Source organism: Amblyomma americanum, chromosome 9, assembly GCF_052857255.1.
Source record: "Amblyomma americanum isolate KBUSLIRL-KWMA chromosome 9, ASM5285725v1, whole genome shotgun sequence".
Taxonomy (NCBI): domain Eukaryota; kingdom Metazoa; phylum Arthropoda; class Arachnida; order Ixodida; family Ixodidae; genus Amblyomma; species Amblyomma americanum.
This window is the reverse complement of record NC_135505.1, coordinates 20,215,609-20,230,978: the sequence shown is the minus strand read 5'-3', so window position 1 is coordinate 20,230,978 and position 15,370 is coordinate 20,215,609. Positions and strand designations below refer to the sequence as shown.

General features: G+C 44.2%; 1 protein-coding gene across 1 annotated transcript in view; it reads left to right on the top strand.

The window, feature by feature from the left end:
* TSG101 (tumor susceptibility gene 101) overlaps nucleotides 1–15,370 on the top strand; it is an 86,093-nt gene that overhangs the window by 24,483 nt on the left and 46,240 nt on the right. Inside the window, exon 7 of the mRNA XM_077638391.1 lies at nucleotides 11,677–11,837. Coding sequence (XP_077494517.1) covers nucleotides 11,677–11,837 — 161 coding nt within the window. The remainder of the gene's footprint in view (nucleotides 1–11,676; nucleotides 11,838–15,370) is intronic.

The window sequence follows — 15,370 nt, the reverse complement described above, 5'->3', positions numbered from 1 at the left end:
GCAAAACAATTAAAAGCAGTAAAACAAAAGAGGTTAGTGCGGACGAGAAAGCAGTAGGAAGTGAATACACAGCTATCTCTAGAAAAAAGACTTCACCGAGTCGCCCAGCTGGGGTTGAGATGCAAGAATGGAGCGCATTCCAAGAATGAGCTTTCTTTTTCCTGTCGAAAGATTGAAGGGGTGCTGATGCAGGTGTCTCCTGCCTTTTACATGAGAAAACCTTCAATTATTTCCGCTTCAGTTTTGCTCTTTGCCATCGGGAGAAAATTTTGTGTCCGAGATCAAAGACTGGCACCTGTGGCTGGGTTTATTTATTTTATTTATTTATTTATGGATACTGTGATCTTGTACACAAGGTCATAGCAGGTGGGAAACATTGTGTTAAGATACAAAAATACAGACACATACAAACAAAACAGAATTGCACATCGAAACCCAGCAAGAAAATACCGCAGCAAGGTCATCAACAACCATCATTTCAAGTCCTCTTCAAACAAATTACAATGATGTCTGCCTGAGAACATCATCCGTAAGGTTATTCCAATCAGTGATAGTCCTTGGAAAAAAGGAATATTTAAAACAATTAACTCGCGAATTTAAAGGTCTTATGGGAGGACAATGGCGATTTCTAATTTGGTACCCTGAGGAATAAGTAAGGATATTGGGGGTGTGGACTTTGAAATTATTATCAATTAATTGATAGATAACCTTTAAGCGACATATGTGATTTTTGTTAGGAATAGAGGGTAAGCCGCTTTTTTTGAGGTGGTCACTGACTGTTGCTCGCCCGTAAGTTATATATAAACCTTACTGCTTTCTTTTGGATTTTTTGAGTTTATTTATGTTTACCTTTCATTTCATTTCATTTTATTACCTTAAAGACCCCTCGCGGGGTATTACATAAGGGGTGGGATTAGCAGAAAAGGCACAAAAAAATGCCATTAGTGATCATGAACAAAAAATGTTGTTTAGATTGCTTGCAAATGATGAAGGACAGGTGATGTCGATGATATGCTGGGGAAGGCCGTTCCAATCTTTAGCTGCACGTGGGAAGAAGGAGGCTGAAAAAGTAACAGTTCGGGCACGTGGGCGAAAAACTTGAAGCGTGTGGCTAGTGCGATGAGAAATGTATGATGCTGGCGTGATGTAAGGGGCACGGTTAAGTGATGAGTAAAAGAACTTGTGGTACAGTGATAGCGTGGCTATGCGACGACGAACGGAAAGAGGCGATAGTGCTGATTTGGTTTTTAAGGCTGAAACACTGACGTCGTAGGAGTAAGAAGAATGAATGAACCTTGTAGCGCGGTTTTGAACGGCTTCTAGATCGTTTACGAGGTTAATATGATGCGGGTCCCATATGGCGGATGCATATTCAAGTTTAGGTCTAATGAGTGACTTGTAGGCGAGCAATTTCACGTGATGTGAGGTGAGGCGAAGGTGACGTTTAAGAAATCCCAGAGTTTTGTTAGCCGATGATATCACGTTAGTAACATGTGCATTCCATGTTAGGTCATTAGATAATGTGACGCCTAAGTATTTGAAAGATGATACAGATTCTACGAACTCGTTAGCGATTTTGTATTGGAAGGCATGAGTCTTTTTGCGACGGGTGATGGAAAGAAGCTTGCATTTGCTAGGGTTGAGGGTCATAAGCCAATCTGCGCACCACTGTTCAATTTGGTTAAGGTCCTGCTGGAGGGCTTCATGATCAGTTATGTTTGTTACTTGGCGGTAAATTACGCAGTCGTCAGCGAACATTCGAATTTGGCAGGATACGTATTGAGGGAGATCATTAATATATATTAAAAACAATAGGGGTGCAAGAACAGAGCCTTGTGGGACGCCGGATGTTACAGGGAGAGGGTTGGAAGACTGGTTATTTACAATGACTGACTGAAAGCGATTTCTTAAGAAGGCCTTGATCCAGTTTAGCACGTTAGGATGAATGTTTAGAATAGAAAGTTTTTGTATTAAACGTTGATGTGGAACTTTATCAAATGCTTTAGCGTAATCCAGAAAGATGGCGTCAACTTGAAGGTTAGCGTCCAGGTTAGTATGTAAGTCGTTGAGGAACATGGCTAGTTGTGTTTCGCATGAATACCCCTTGCGGAAACCGTGCTGGGATGGATGGAAGAAATTGTTAGCGTCTAAGAAGTCCATTACCTGAGAGTATATGACATGTTCCATGATCTTGCAGGGGACGCTAGTTAAAGAAATAGGACGGTAGTTCAGAGGGGAATTTTTGTCACCTGATTTGTAGAGTGGAACGACCTTCCCAACTTTCCAGTTTTCCGGAATGAGACCTGTAGAGAGTGATTGTGAAAACAATAATTCAAGATACACTGCACTGATACATTTTGTGTTTTTTAGTAGTTTAGTGTTTATCTCGTCGATGCCGGCTGACGAGGAAAGTTTCATTTTCTCGATTAAAGACGAGATGCCAGTTGAAGAAAAAGTTATTGCGTCCATCGGTGAGGTGGCATTAGTAGGAGGTATTCTTGGAGGCGGGTTGCGCTCCTGGGTGAAAATTGACGAGAACGCCGTATTGAAGATGTTAGCGCATTCTGTGTCGGAGGCTTGAATACCGGATGCATGAGTGAGAGTGACTGAGTGTGATGGTGCGGGATTGATAACGCGCCAAAATTTTTTGGGGTTATCGCATAGCATGCGCGGTAGGTCGCTGTTAAAAAATGAGTGTTTAGCGTTGGTGACGGAAGTCAAGTATTCTTTTTCGGCTGAAAAGTATTTCTCCCACGCTTCGGAATTGCTTTTAAATTTGGCAGCGCGAAAAAGCCGCTTCTTTTTATTCTCCAGTCTTTTTAGTGTCTTAGAAAACCAGGGTTTAGAGCGATTTTCACGAAAAGTTATTCTAGGGATAAATTTTTGCGTTAGTTCATGAAGTTTATTTTTAAATATTAGCCAATTCTCGTTAACAGATCTCTGGTTATAACCGGCTTCGAAGAGTGGGAAAAAAATGCTCAGTTCATGATTAATGGCATTGTAGTTACCCTTGTCATACAGGGTGATTGTTTTCTTTTGTGTTTCATGGCGCTCGGTGCGGAAGGAAAAATCGGCTTGAATGACTTTATGGTCGCTAATGGGCTCTAAGTATGTAATGGATGACAAACTGTCAGGATGAGAGCTTAGTATTAAGTCTAAAATGTTGCTCGAATCGCCTGCGGTGCGTGTTGGGCTGGTTACTAGTTGGTAAAGATTAAAGTTCAAACAAACATCTAGAAAATCCCTTGATTCTGCACTGATTGGCTGTGAATGAGAACGGTTGAGCCAGTTTATTCCTGGATAATTAAAATCACCAAACAGAAGAATATGCGCGTTCGGATAAGATATCATGAGCTGGTTTAGCATATTGTTAAGTTCACGAGAAAAGTTTGGGCTAGAATGCGGAGGCCTATAACACACGCCGATTATGACTGAATGCGGTGAAGTACGGCACAAAAGCCACAGTATCTCTAAGTTAGATGGGAGACGGATGGGTGAACAAGATAATTCTGGTCCAGCAGCGATCAGCACGCCACCCCCTCGAGAATCTGTGCGGTCCTTCCGATAAACAGAAAAATTCGGCAAATCGGCAATAACTTCAGCATCAGTGATATCATTAGTAAGCCAGGTTTCAGTTAGTAACAGCATACTGCTGTTAGATGATATGACTAAGCTAGACACGCGTTCTCGTTTCGGTATAAGACTGCGAATATTAGTGTAGGTTACAGAGAACGAAAGATGATTGCTTGGTAAAGTGCGGGGACGGGTATTGATTACATTTGGGGGAGGTAACCGCTATGGTATCTCTTTAACCATCTGCGATGAGATATCGTACATGTAACGCTTAGCACCAATGTGCAATGTCTTGTAGCGAAGTGAAAATTTAGCTTTTTTGGCTTTGGCGAATGCTACAAGGTGGCTACGCGCGGTTTGGGCGGAACGAGAGAAGTCTTCGCCGATGCTATAGGATGTGTTCTTTAGTTTCCGGGCATTTGAGAGAATATTGTCTTTAGTTTTGTAGGACGTGAATTTGGTTATTATTGGGCGGCAGCGGTCGTCAGAGTGGCGTCCAAGGCGATGTGCGCGTTCTATTTCTTTAGGGTCGATTGATATGTTAAGGCGATCCTGGCAGTGACGAATGATGATTTCTTCAGCCTCAGCATATGTTTCGGCCACATTAGTGTCTTCAAGGCCATAAAATATTAGATTATTCCGCCGTGATCGATTTTCGGCGTCGTCTAGGCGTGTTTCTAGTGCAGAGACTAAGCTGGCTGTCTGGGCGGCGTTAGTTCGGACAGTATCAAGGTCTGTTTGTAAGGTTTTTAGGGTTTGGTAGTGGTTCTCGAGATCAGTCATTCTTTCGTTCAGATTGGAGATGGTTTGGTTTGTCGTTAGTAGTTGGTTTTTTAGTTCACCCACATCAGCGATGAGTTGAGATTGACTGGCTGAAATTTTTGGCAGCTCGGCAAGAATGGCGACAGAATCAGGACCGGGGTTAGTTTCAATATCACCGGATAACAACAACAGAAGAGAACGGGCAAAATCGGCAGCGATAGCACTCAGACACTGTGGGCTTGGTAGCTGCACTAAGAAGTAGTTACTAGTTTTCTTAGCGAACAGGCTGTATTGTTCACCAACCTGCATTGTCAGGAAGAGCGGATTAGTGGTCTTTGCCATGGCACAGCCACCAAGCCCACGAAGTGTCGTTGACGGATGCAGCGGTTTTATAGTTGAAGATGATGATGTCGACTGTGATGGGGCGATCCAGGAGGCAGCGAGGGTTGGGCAGATCCGTGGCGGCGTGTCGACGGCAGCGGTGACGTTGACGCAGCCAGCCCCAAATCCGCCGCAGCCAAGATAAATCGGTAGGGATGACGAACCCGACTGCGCAGTCGTCAGGCCAGGCAGAAATGCGACGATAATCGTGACAAGCACCTGCATTGTCAGGAAGAGCGGATTAGTGGTCTTTGCCATGGCACAGCCACCAAGCCCACCAGATAATAGATAAAGCCCACCAGATAAAAGGGTCCCAGATAATTACTGCATATTCTAAGATTGGTCTAATAATAGTGTTGTAGGCAAGGAGGCATGTACCAGGGGTTGCTAACTTAAGCGAGCGTTGTAAGAAAAACAGCTTTCGGAGAGCGTTTGCTGAAACATAGTCGACATGCTTGGTCCAAGAGAGGATATCAGAAATCGATAAGCCTAGATACTTAATTTTCTTCATGAAGTTACAGAATATAAGTATCTCGGCTAATGATATAGAAGAGGGTTCTTTTTAAGTGTGATTCTCATAAATGCGGTTTTTTCAAAACTAATTGACCTTTGCCAATTCTCACACCAAGAAACTATTTTTGCAAAATCATTTTTCAGCCTGATTTGATCATCAGTTGAGCTTATTTTCTCATACCGCACGCAGTCGTCCGCATATAACTTAATACGTTCTGACAAGTCTTTAACAATATTAATAATAAATATTAAAAATAGTAGGCGGCCAAGGATGGATTCCTGGGGAATGCCAGAATCTACAGAAACGTAATTGGAGCAGGTTTTATGCAGTTCGACAAACTGACGGTGATCAGATAGGTATGATCGTATCCATGTTAACATCTGTTTATTATTTATAACAATACTGAGTTTATGAAGTAGTTCTTGTGCGAAAACTTATTGAAAGCTTTTCGAAGGTCCATGAAGATAACATCTGTTTGTTTTCCTTCGTTGATTGCTGTTGCAAAATCGTGGATTGTTTCGACCAGCTGAGTGCATGTTGAATACCCTTGTCTGAACTCATGTTGAACATCTGCCAGTACATTAAGCTCATTGAAGAAATTAGTTAGATGCCTATGAGTGATATGTTGTAATAATTTGCACGTTGTCGAAGTTAATGATATAGGGCGATAATTTTCAATGCACGTCTTCTCTCCACTTTACACAAAGGCTTAACTCTAGCAGTTTTCCAATCACATGGTAGAACACCTTCTTTCAAAGATGGGACGCGCAAACACTTCTAACACCGCTCTGTATACTGCTTAATAAAGGCATATCATCTGGTCCAGGTGATTTCTTAACATCCAGTTTTAACAGTAGATTTAAAACACCCTCTTCAGAAACTATAACACCAGGCATGGAAGGAAGGGGCATGCTAAAGGGTGGGAGACGCCTGTCATCTGTTGTGAAAACTTTCTTAAAGGTGTTATTAAATGCTGAGGAAACCTGGACATTGTCACTTACATGTTTCCCATTTATAATAAATGTATCGGTAGAACGAGGGTAGAATGAGGATAGAACGAGAAACTGTTGCAATTGACTGCCAAAACTTTTCAGGTGAAGTTTCTATAAAAGCCGGAAGTTGCGTATTGTAGTACTTTTCTTTATCTTTCAGAATGCACTGTTTTAATTTCTCTAAAACTTCATAAAATTTTGCCTCTAAATTGGCTGAGCTTGATTTTTTTTATTCTTTTCTTTAATCGTTTTAGCTTGCGCTGCGATTGCAAAGTTTCTCGCGTAATGCAGGGATTGTGGTTGTCTGAATTCTTGCATATCACTGGTACAAAGCGCTGAATGCAGTCACGAACAATGTTTTTGAAAACAAGCCACAGGTCTTCCACGCTACAAGTGCGGTGCAGAAAAATATAATAATGAAGATCTAAAACATCAATAATCAATTCATTGTCAGCACGGGAAAAATTTGAAATTGTCAAATATCACCCTTTCGGTCCAATAATATGTCTTCTATTACCAAAATTGCTGCTTGATGATCAGAAATTCCGGCCACTACATTACATGAAAGTTTTTCTTTGATATTGCCTCGTACCAGGAATAAATCCAGTATTGATGCAGAATCTTGTTGGATTCTAGTAGGGTTCTTCACAATTTGTAAGAGATCGAAATGAAACATGATATCAAGCAGTGCATCTCCTACTGCGTGCGGAGATTGAACAGAAAAAGTAGCCCAGTTTATGTTTGGTAAGTTAAAATCTCCAACTAAAATTAACTTGTCGTCTGGTTTTGTGTAGCAATAAAGATATTTCTTAACTTCATCTAAGACAGCGAGAGAGGAACCGGGAGGCCTATAGGAGGCGTGAAGAGAGCCTCCCTGGCGGCTGTGTGCGGGTGGGTGATTTCCGCTTGGGCGGCCGTTCCACGTGATGTCGTGGTGCGGTCATTTAGGAAGTGCGGGCTTTCCATGGAGGACGATGTGCTGTGGGATCGCACCGGCGACGACGACATGCGATTGGGGGGGTCGACTTACATTCGCGTCAACTTTTTTCTTTTTTTCGGACATGCGATTTGGGGGGTCGACTTACATTCGAGTTGACTTACAATCATGTAAATACGGTATGTGCGTGCTCTTTTTTTCCCACACTTGATGCTCTGGAATGTGTACACTTGCTCCCTTTAAGCTTCTTAAGGCGGTGTATCATTTCTGAAAGTACAGTTGCAAGTTTGCGCTCGTGTGTGTGTGTGCATATTTCTCCCTCCCATCTTGTGTTATTCTGCGCAAAGTTTTTGAATATGTCGCTACACCAACTGGCCCTACGTTCTGCCCTATTAAGACAATGTATAGCTGTGCCTCCTATGGCCGAATGAAACGCATCCTTCGATGGAATTCGGGGAGCAGACGATGTGTGTTAATTCACTGGTAGTCAGAGGAGCCATCGTCATCCACCCAAATTTGAAATGGCTAAAGCTGCTTTAGCAGCCTGGATTGTCTAATCATTTCGACTGTAAGCAAAATTACCTTCTTAAACACCTGGCGCCTTAATGTTCTCTTAATTTGCAATGCTGCTAAGGTAATAAATGAAATTGCGTCTGGTGGAATGCTGTTTAGTGTGTATGGACTATATATTCATGTAAAGGAAAATGACACTACCGTACACATACTCCGCCATCCGTTCAATATATCTGCAAATTGACGTATGGTGTTCATATGCCTAGTTTCCTATAAAATTCAATACAAACGATTTATTAAACACTGCATTCGCTATGCACCATGGCTTCGGAAGTTGAATTTGCTGGTGAGGTAGATGCCTCAGTCAGTCAAAATGTAAATAATAAATGCTTATCCATCTAACAGGTTCTGACTGGCGTTTTAAATTTTGCGTTTAAGTCAGAACTATAGTCAATAACATGGCACACCCCCTATACTGCGAGCATTCCGCCCAGATAACTTAACAAGTTGATGGTTCGGGCTAGTCGGTATGCGTTATGATCCATAGCGCAGCAACAAAACAGGGGACAAACACAAGCGCTAAACTTCCACTACAGCTTTATTTGGTGCACACAGAATTTATACATGAAGAAAAGAATGATGCCAGTCAGATTAGACAAGATAACTTGTGAACAAAAGCTTAAAAAGCACATGCAACACATTTCACCGGTTGGCATACTGCTCCGAGTCCAAAAATGCCATATCTTTCTTTGTTAGCGACAATGACGGACTGCTGACGTCATTGGTAACATTTCGGTAAGGTAACAGCCGTAACCGCTATTTCTACCTTCTCTGAGTGTCTGCACCCTCTGAAGATCACCCATGAGCTTCCGGTTGAGGGCACTATTTCGGTTTCTTTACCTAAAGCTGGTTACTGGACAGCAGTTTGTTGGATGTATGAGCACAGAGCTGAGAAGCCCCTATTACCCTTTTCGTCTGCGCATACGAGGCTGGTCAAGCAAGGGGTCGTGAAGACGTGCTTTTCAAACGCAGTTAGCAAGTCCTGCGCATGCTTGATGAAAAGTAGTTTTTATAAGCAGGTGGACCGCCTCAGAGTAGCAGGATTCCCGAGACACTTGTTAGTTTCGGTCGCTGAGAGCTTGCATCAGCAGGAAAAGGCCAAGCAGACTGGAACAGATGGCGAAGGGGGCAGCAAGTTAGTGGTGGTGCCATATATCCACAAGCTGTCACACTCCCTCAAGAAGGTAGCACAAAAAGTGGGAGTGAAGGTGTATATGTCTGCACCAGAAAAATTGTCCCGCATTTGCAAGGCCACCTGTCCCGACAGCAGGCTTCAGAATAGTTGCACGATTCGGCATAGAAACCCTTTCGTGCAGTGTACTGAAGAAATAGTCTACAGTATCCCGCTTTCATGCGGTAAGGCATACATTGGGCAGTCAGGCAGATGCCTTAATGAGCGGTTAAGTGAGCACCATAGGGAAGTTAGGGATGGCGGTTCCAGCAATTTGGCATGGCACTGTCGGGCTCATGTTTTAAAGAATGCGAGGTGATGGGCAGAAATGTGTATAGATTAACAAGGGAAATTATTGAGGCTGCCGTAATCGAAAGAGCTGGACCTGAAAACTGCGTCAACAGTCCGTCATTGTCGCTGACAAAGAAAGATATGGCATTTTTGGACTCGGAGCAGTATGCCAACCGGTGAAATGTGTTGCATGTGCTTTTTAAGCTTTTGTTCACAAAGTATCTTGTCTAATCTGGCAGGTATCATTCTTTTCTTCATGTATAAATTCTGCGTGCACCAAATAAAGCCTTAGTGGAAGTTTAGCGCTTGTGTTTGTCCCCTGTTTTGTTGCAGCGCTATGGATCATACCGCCCAGATATGTTCTTTAAGAATAATTTAAATGGCCAAATCGCTCCATTGGGCTGCCTTATCACAATATATTCTACGCTCATGGCAGCTCCTGATGTTTGAGTGAGACTAAAAGTAAAAGCCGTGTTTTGCCCGAGCATAGCAGATGCTGTCACCACATCGATGCGACTCCTTTTTGCAAATTTATTGCTCGCCAACAACAAAGTAGTTTTCCAATTTTTTTGATATGTGAAACTAATTGAATGGGCTGACCATTTGGTTATTTTTGTTTTGTCGTATGCCATTTCCCACAATACCCTTTTCTGTCCCTGACTGGGGCCTTTTTCACAGAAATCGAGGCATTTGTGATTAAATTAAAGAACAGCGTAGGAGCAGTTTTTGACTTAACGTAAACAATACTACAGTAAATCCTTGTTAATTCAGACTTCTTGGTAGTGTAAAAAACGTTCGAATTATCCGAATGTGGAATTATCGAAGGAGCTCCCAAAACTGCTAAAAACCGTTTCTGTGAAAACGAAATTTATTTCTTGGGTACCTGGGCAATTGTGTCCTTTTAAGATGAAAATTGCGAGACAACATAGATTTCTCTCAGATGTTTTAATTTGTGCACGCTATCGGGAGTGGCGGAAGCAGAACTGCTCCACAATGGTAATGGTCAGTGTGGCTCCTTTCATTGTCCGAAACGGTAGCGCTGGATCCTCTTTGCATGTGGCGTCACATGGGAGGAGGCTTCACCGCACAAAACGGTGAACAGCACGTGACGAGCGCAGAGTTTCGGTGCGCTGGAAGAATGGCGCTTTGGTGCTGGAGCGGTAAAACGCCTTCAAGAAACAAACAAAAAATATCAGCAACAAGGCAATCATCATAATGGCTTGGCTGGCTTGCTGATATGTGCAGCTGGTAGCTGCCGCTTCTGCGGGCTGCAGCGAAGCTCCAAAAATGAAACTGTGCGGCCGGACTCTCTCTCGGCCTAGCAGCGGGAGCCTGCCAACCGTCAACACGCCTGCCTTTGCGTGCAGATCACAGGGGCATGGGGGAAAATGTAATATGCAGTTCAGGCCTGTGGACGAATATCTGGACGATCGCCTGTCGAGCACGTCATATCTCGACACGGTGCCTCTATGGGGGCCCGTCCGAATTGACTGATGTGAGCCCCGTGGCGTCCAAATAAACGCGCTTCCAACGCTATAGGGTTGCATGGGCTTTTGCCAGGACTCGGGCAGCAGTCCGAGTTTCTGAATTAACAGGGGCCGCATAAACGAGATTCAGAAAAATGTAGAAATCTTAAAATTTTTCTCCTGCTAAGTGCTTCTATTTTGAATCAAAATGGCATGATCTGCAGTTTCTTTTTTGGAGCCACGACAGGGCATCTCAATACCTGACAACATGCGGAGACAAAAAGTGAAAGCAAAAGATCGTTCCTGAGCAATAATTTTCTAAAAATTCCCTGAGTAAGGCGATTTCTTACACTTTGGAGTAAGGTATTTAAAGAAAAAATTTTTTTTTCTTAAAGAGAAGGCCTCTGCACTTTTTATTGGGACTTGTCTAAACTAAAATGAATTTTATTTTTGCAGCCAAATCTAAAATGTCAACAATTCGGTGCATCTTTTTTTGCTTTGAATGACCCAACTAGATAAATGCATCATCACAAGAATCAAAAACCAAGAAAGGAAGCTGACACAACAGAAAAACCGAGAAAAGAATGCATTGAGGTGTGTAGACAGTCTCTGTAGGCCTTAGTTCTGGTTCAATTTCCTGCTTGGAATACAAACCTAGAAAGGTTGGTAAAAAACGTGGTAGTTGATGGGGAATCAACAGTATGGAAAAAATAAAAAAATGAAATGTGTCTGTGCAAAATTTGTATTCTTGTAGGTGCTTCTTTTGTTTGTGTCTTGTGGTTGTTGTCATTGATAGAGATAGATACTTGCTACTGTCGATTCACAATAGGTTGTTGTAGAGCTGGTTAATAAGTCTTAAGCGTAAGAACTTAGCCTGCTTGCTAATTGTGGGGAAATGGCCTGTAGCCAGGAGTTCTGAAGCTGAAGTGTAACGATATAGCCTAGTATGGTGATGGGGTGAGCAGTGTCTCAGAGGTGAGGCAGCCACCAACTACGTCTGTATGTGGTGTGCGCAGCACCTGCGACGGCCGGTGCCACCCCAGCCACCACGGGGGCCGGAGGAATGCCCCCATACCCTGTGTACCCACCGGCTATGGGTACGACACCGTACCCGCCCTACCCGACTTCCAACACTGCCACAGCCACAACGGGCTACCCTTATCCACCGGCCAGTACTGTGAGTATACGACCTGCTGTCTCTTCTGGTGACACTCAGGACATATTTAACTTGTCTTCTGTTGACAGATTACAACATTTCGGTAATAAGGACACCACTTTCACTGGAGATGGAGCTCTTATAAGCTAGAAAGCATGGCCAAAAAAATTGGCCGACGATTATGTTTCTGAGTAATGTGATCTATGAATGCATCTGCTGCAGTATTTGAATCATAGGCAGCTGCAGACAGAACACGTGGTGCTGAGTGCAGGCGGCTCTGAGTTTTGGCTTCGGAACGTACAGTGGTGAGCAGCCCTGTCTAGAGCGCGCCGACAGTGCTCAGCGGAGCAAGTCAGCGCCCTCTAACGTTCGGCTCTGGGTTTGAGTTATGCGTCCCGTGCGCATGCGCGGCCAAAATAAAGCGGTGCCTGCTCGTGGGTTCTCGGCATCCTTTCTGCTCAGTGCCGCTTCAGGCCGCCAGGGCCGCGCTGAATATATGTAACAGCGGCCGGAAAACCAACGCGTTTTGTGCGAATCACGAGGCGGCTAGGCAAGCAAGTAATATCGGGTGATTGCGCATTTCAAACACGCACTTGACTGCGTGTGCGAGAATTGGGCCTAGTTGGCTGTTGATGTCTGCTTTCGTCTGTCCATATAAGGTTGCGCATTACCACATGCACCATGCGTTGCAGGCGTATTGTTCGATGGCGTATCTTTGCGCTGCGCTATCAGTTAAAAGGGACACCGCATTTGGCATTCGTACAGATCAAGGAACTTGGATACAGAAACATGCGATCATCCGCTATCACTCGCGCTTGCTTGCCTGGCCATCTCGTTACACTCGTGAGACACGGCGGCATGGCGACGCCCTGGCCATTGTCACAGTGTCCCAAATGCAGGCAGTGCAGCCCTGGTGGCACAAAACGAACTCACAAGGTGAGGGACCGACAAGGAAACGATGAACAGGCTTCCCTCTGTTTTGGCCGCGCATGCTCATGGGACGCATAACTCGAACCCAGAGCCTAACGTTAGATGGCGCTGACCTGCTCTGCAGAGCACCGTCGGCGCGCTCTAGACAAGGCTGCTCACCACTGTACTCAGCAGTCCGCCGTTACTCAGCCTCTCCTCAGGTGGTGCGTTTTCCCGCAGTTGCTGTTTCCGCAAAATGGCACCGCTTGTGCAGTACGCTCCTCCGCTTTTCTCCTCATGCTCCCACTCTCTTAGCTACCGCTGTACTTTCACCTTCGCTGCTCTTTGCTGTGCCAGTTATAACGTGTTTGCTGTGCTAACCAGGAACAGGCACGTAAGAGCTTTGCTTAAAAAAGAAATACAGGTGTCGCCACCACCGGCCGATCTCGCAAATAATATGTGGTGCATCGATGCAATTTTTTTTGGACATGGATCCCAGAGGCTTCTCTACAACGCCATTCACTTTAATACAGTGATCAGAGTTCTTGGAGCGTAGTTTAAGTCGAGTGGCAGAAGAAATTTTTATTGCCATCTCCTCAGCAATAAATGTCTTTCCTTCCTGGTGGGTGTCAGTGTAGCCAGAAAGAGGCTGAGAATAAATTTTTACTGAGACTGAAATTTGGACGAAGTGTCCTCAGTACACCTTTGAAACTGAGTCAGGCTGTACTGCGTTTCACACTTCGTGCGCAACTGTGCCAAAGCTAGCACTTCTGTTTGCACTGGTTGCGTTCATGCCTAAAAAGTAGTTTGCCAGGTGGGAAAAATATGTCGGGGTTGAAAAAGGGGGATGCCTTGACTAAAGGACGTATCTTCTGCCGTGGTGACCAAGTTCTGCTAAGTACCGTTCCATCGTGTAGGTGTGATAAGTTAGAGAGTGAAGCGCACATTGGTAGATTAGTGCAGCAAGATAGCTATCATTTTTATTGAGAAAAGAGTTTTGATGAGCTAGAAAAGTACTGCATTGAAATGCAGAGATGAAAGGGAGACAGTGACCCAAACGTTGCTACTGCTGGAAAGCTTGCCTTCAAAGGTTTTGTGCACCTGAGGTAAGAGCCATGTAGCCTTATACTGGTCGCCGTCATGTTGCACACACTTTGTGTGACTTGCTGGCAACATTGTCCACACTCGTCAGTTGCAGTTGCAGAGGCTCTTTGAGAATTCCCGGATCAAGCTGCGGTGCTTCGTACTGCATCTACTGTTTCCTCCCACAGCTGGCTGCTGGCATGTGTTCAGTCAAAGGAGTAGTAGTTACTCATTGGTCTCCACATGAGTGCAGCCTTACGACTACAGAGGAAAGCTGTGCGGCTTTCTCAGAAACTCCTTACTGTGCCATAGGCCATCAGCCATATAGGACTGACATTTTGAACCTGCCGCCAAAAATTCAAGACGGTGTTCCTGGACAAGTTGCGCCATCTGGTTTTCTTCTATAACACCATTTCCTTGGTTTCAGTTGTATTTTTTTATTTTATAATGCAAGAAGGGCAACATGAAAAATGGAATTGACCGGATGTAGTCTGCCGGTTGGTGATCATGGTGTCTGTTGTGGCACGCGTTCCTGGAAGGTGAAAGCTACACTGAGTACTTCATTTTTTTTTTTTCGAGCTTCAATGGTGAGTTGTACAACCATGTGGAATGGTCGGATTTCAGTTGTGATTGCGAAACTTCGTCTCAGAGTCCGGTGACATCAGCGCGTGCTCGCGCGTTTTGTTTTGCCATTCACATTGTATTCAATGCAATGTGCTTGAATTGTAAATGGGGAAAGTAGTTTTAGTTGGTGCTTTAAGGTCTTTGCAACATACTGCTGAGATATTTTACCAAGTGCACCAGCAGATTTTACAGAGAAGCTGCATACCTCTACCGTCCAAGGAAGCTCTCGTGTCGTCAGAAAAAAACGCCAGGCTAAAGAAAAACCTCAAAACAAGCATCAAAACCACATGATGCATGATAAGGCGGGTGTGAACAGTCCGACGCGATGGGTTCCAGTAAACATTGGGTTTGCAGCTGCTTTGAAAGGGGTTGACGTCATTCGAAGCCCTGGTGTGAAGTGCAAAGCGCATAATGTATGATAATGGCGGCAGCATGACTGGCTAAACATAATAAAAAAAGTTAAAAGAAATTGAAAAAATTGGAGGACGCTTGGTCTTGCTTGGGCTTTGGACGCCACAACATGTTTTAATGTTGCCAAGGAGTTAAGGAGCACCGATAACCATTTTCCACACAAACAATTTAAAGAAAGGAAACATATCTTGGTGGACACCAAGTGCAATAAGGCAAGGAAAATGAAACGAAAGTTGGTTTTAAGGAAAGGAAATGACGTGGACATCCAAACTGCACTGTAAGGGAAGGTAGCTAGGCAAAAGCTTGATTGATGAACCTAGTAAGGGAAGGCGTTAAGGGAGGTTTGGTTGGCTTGGTTCTTAATCCCTGGTGGCGGCCATCAGTCCATGGCTTCTGGCAATCTTCTCTGCCCATTCCACCAGCCTGTTCTGTGAGGCCGGCTCTGAGCTAGAGACCGCGATCTCCCAACCTTCTTGGTCTGTGAGGTTCCAGCGAGATGGTGGTTGGATTTCTCGGCATATGATGAG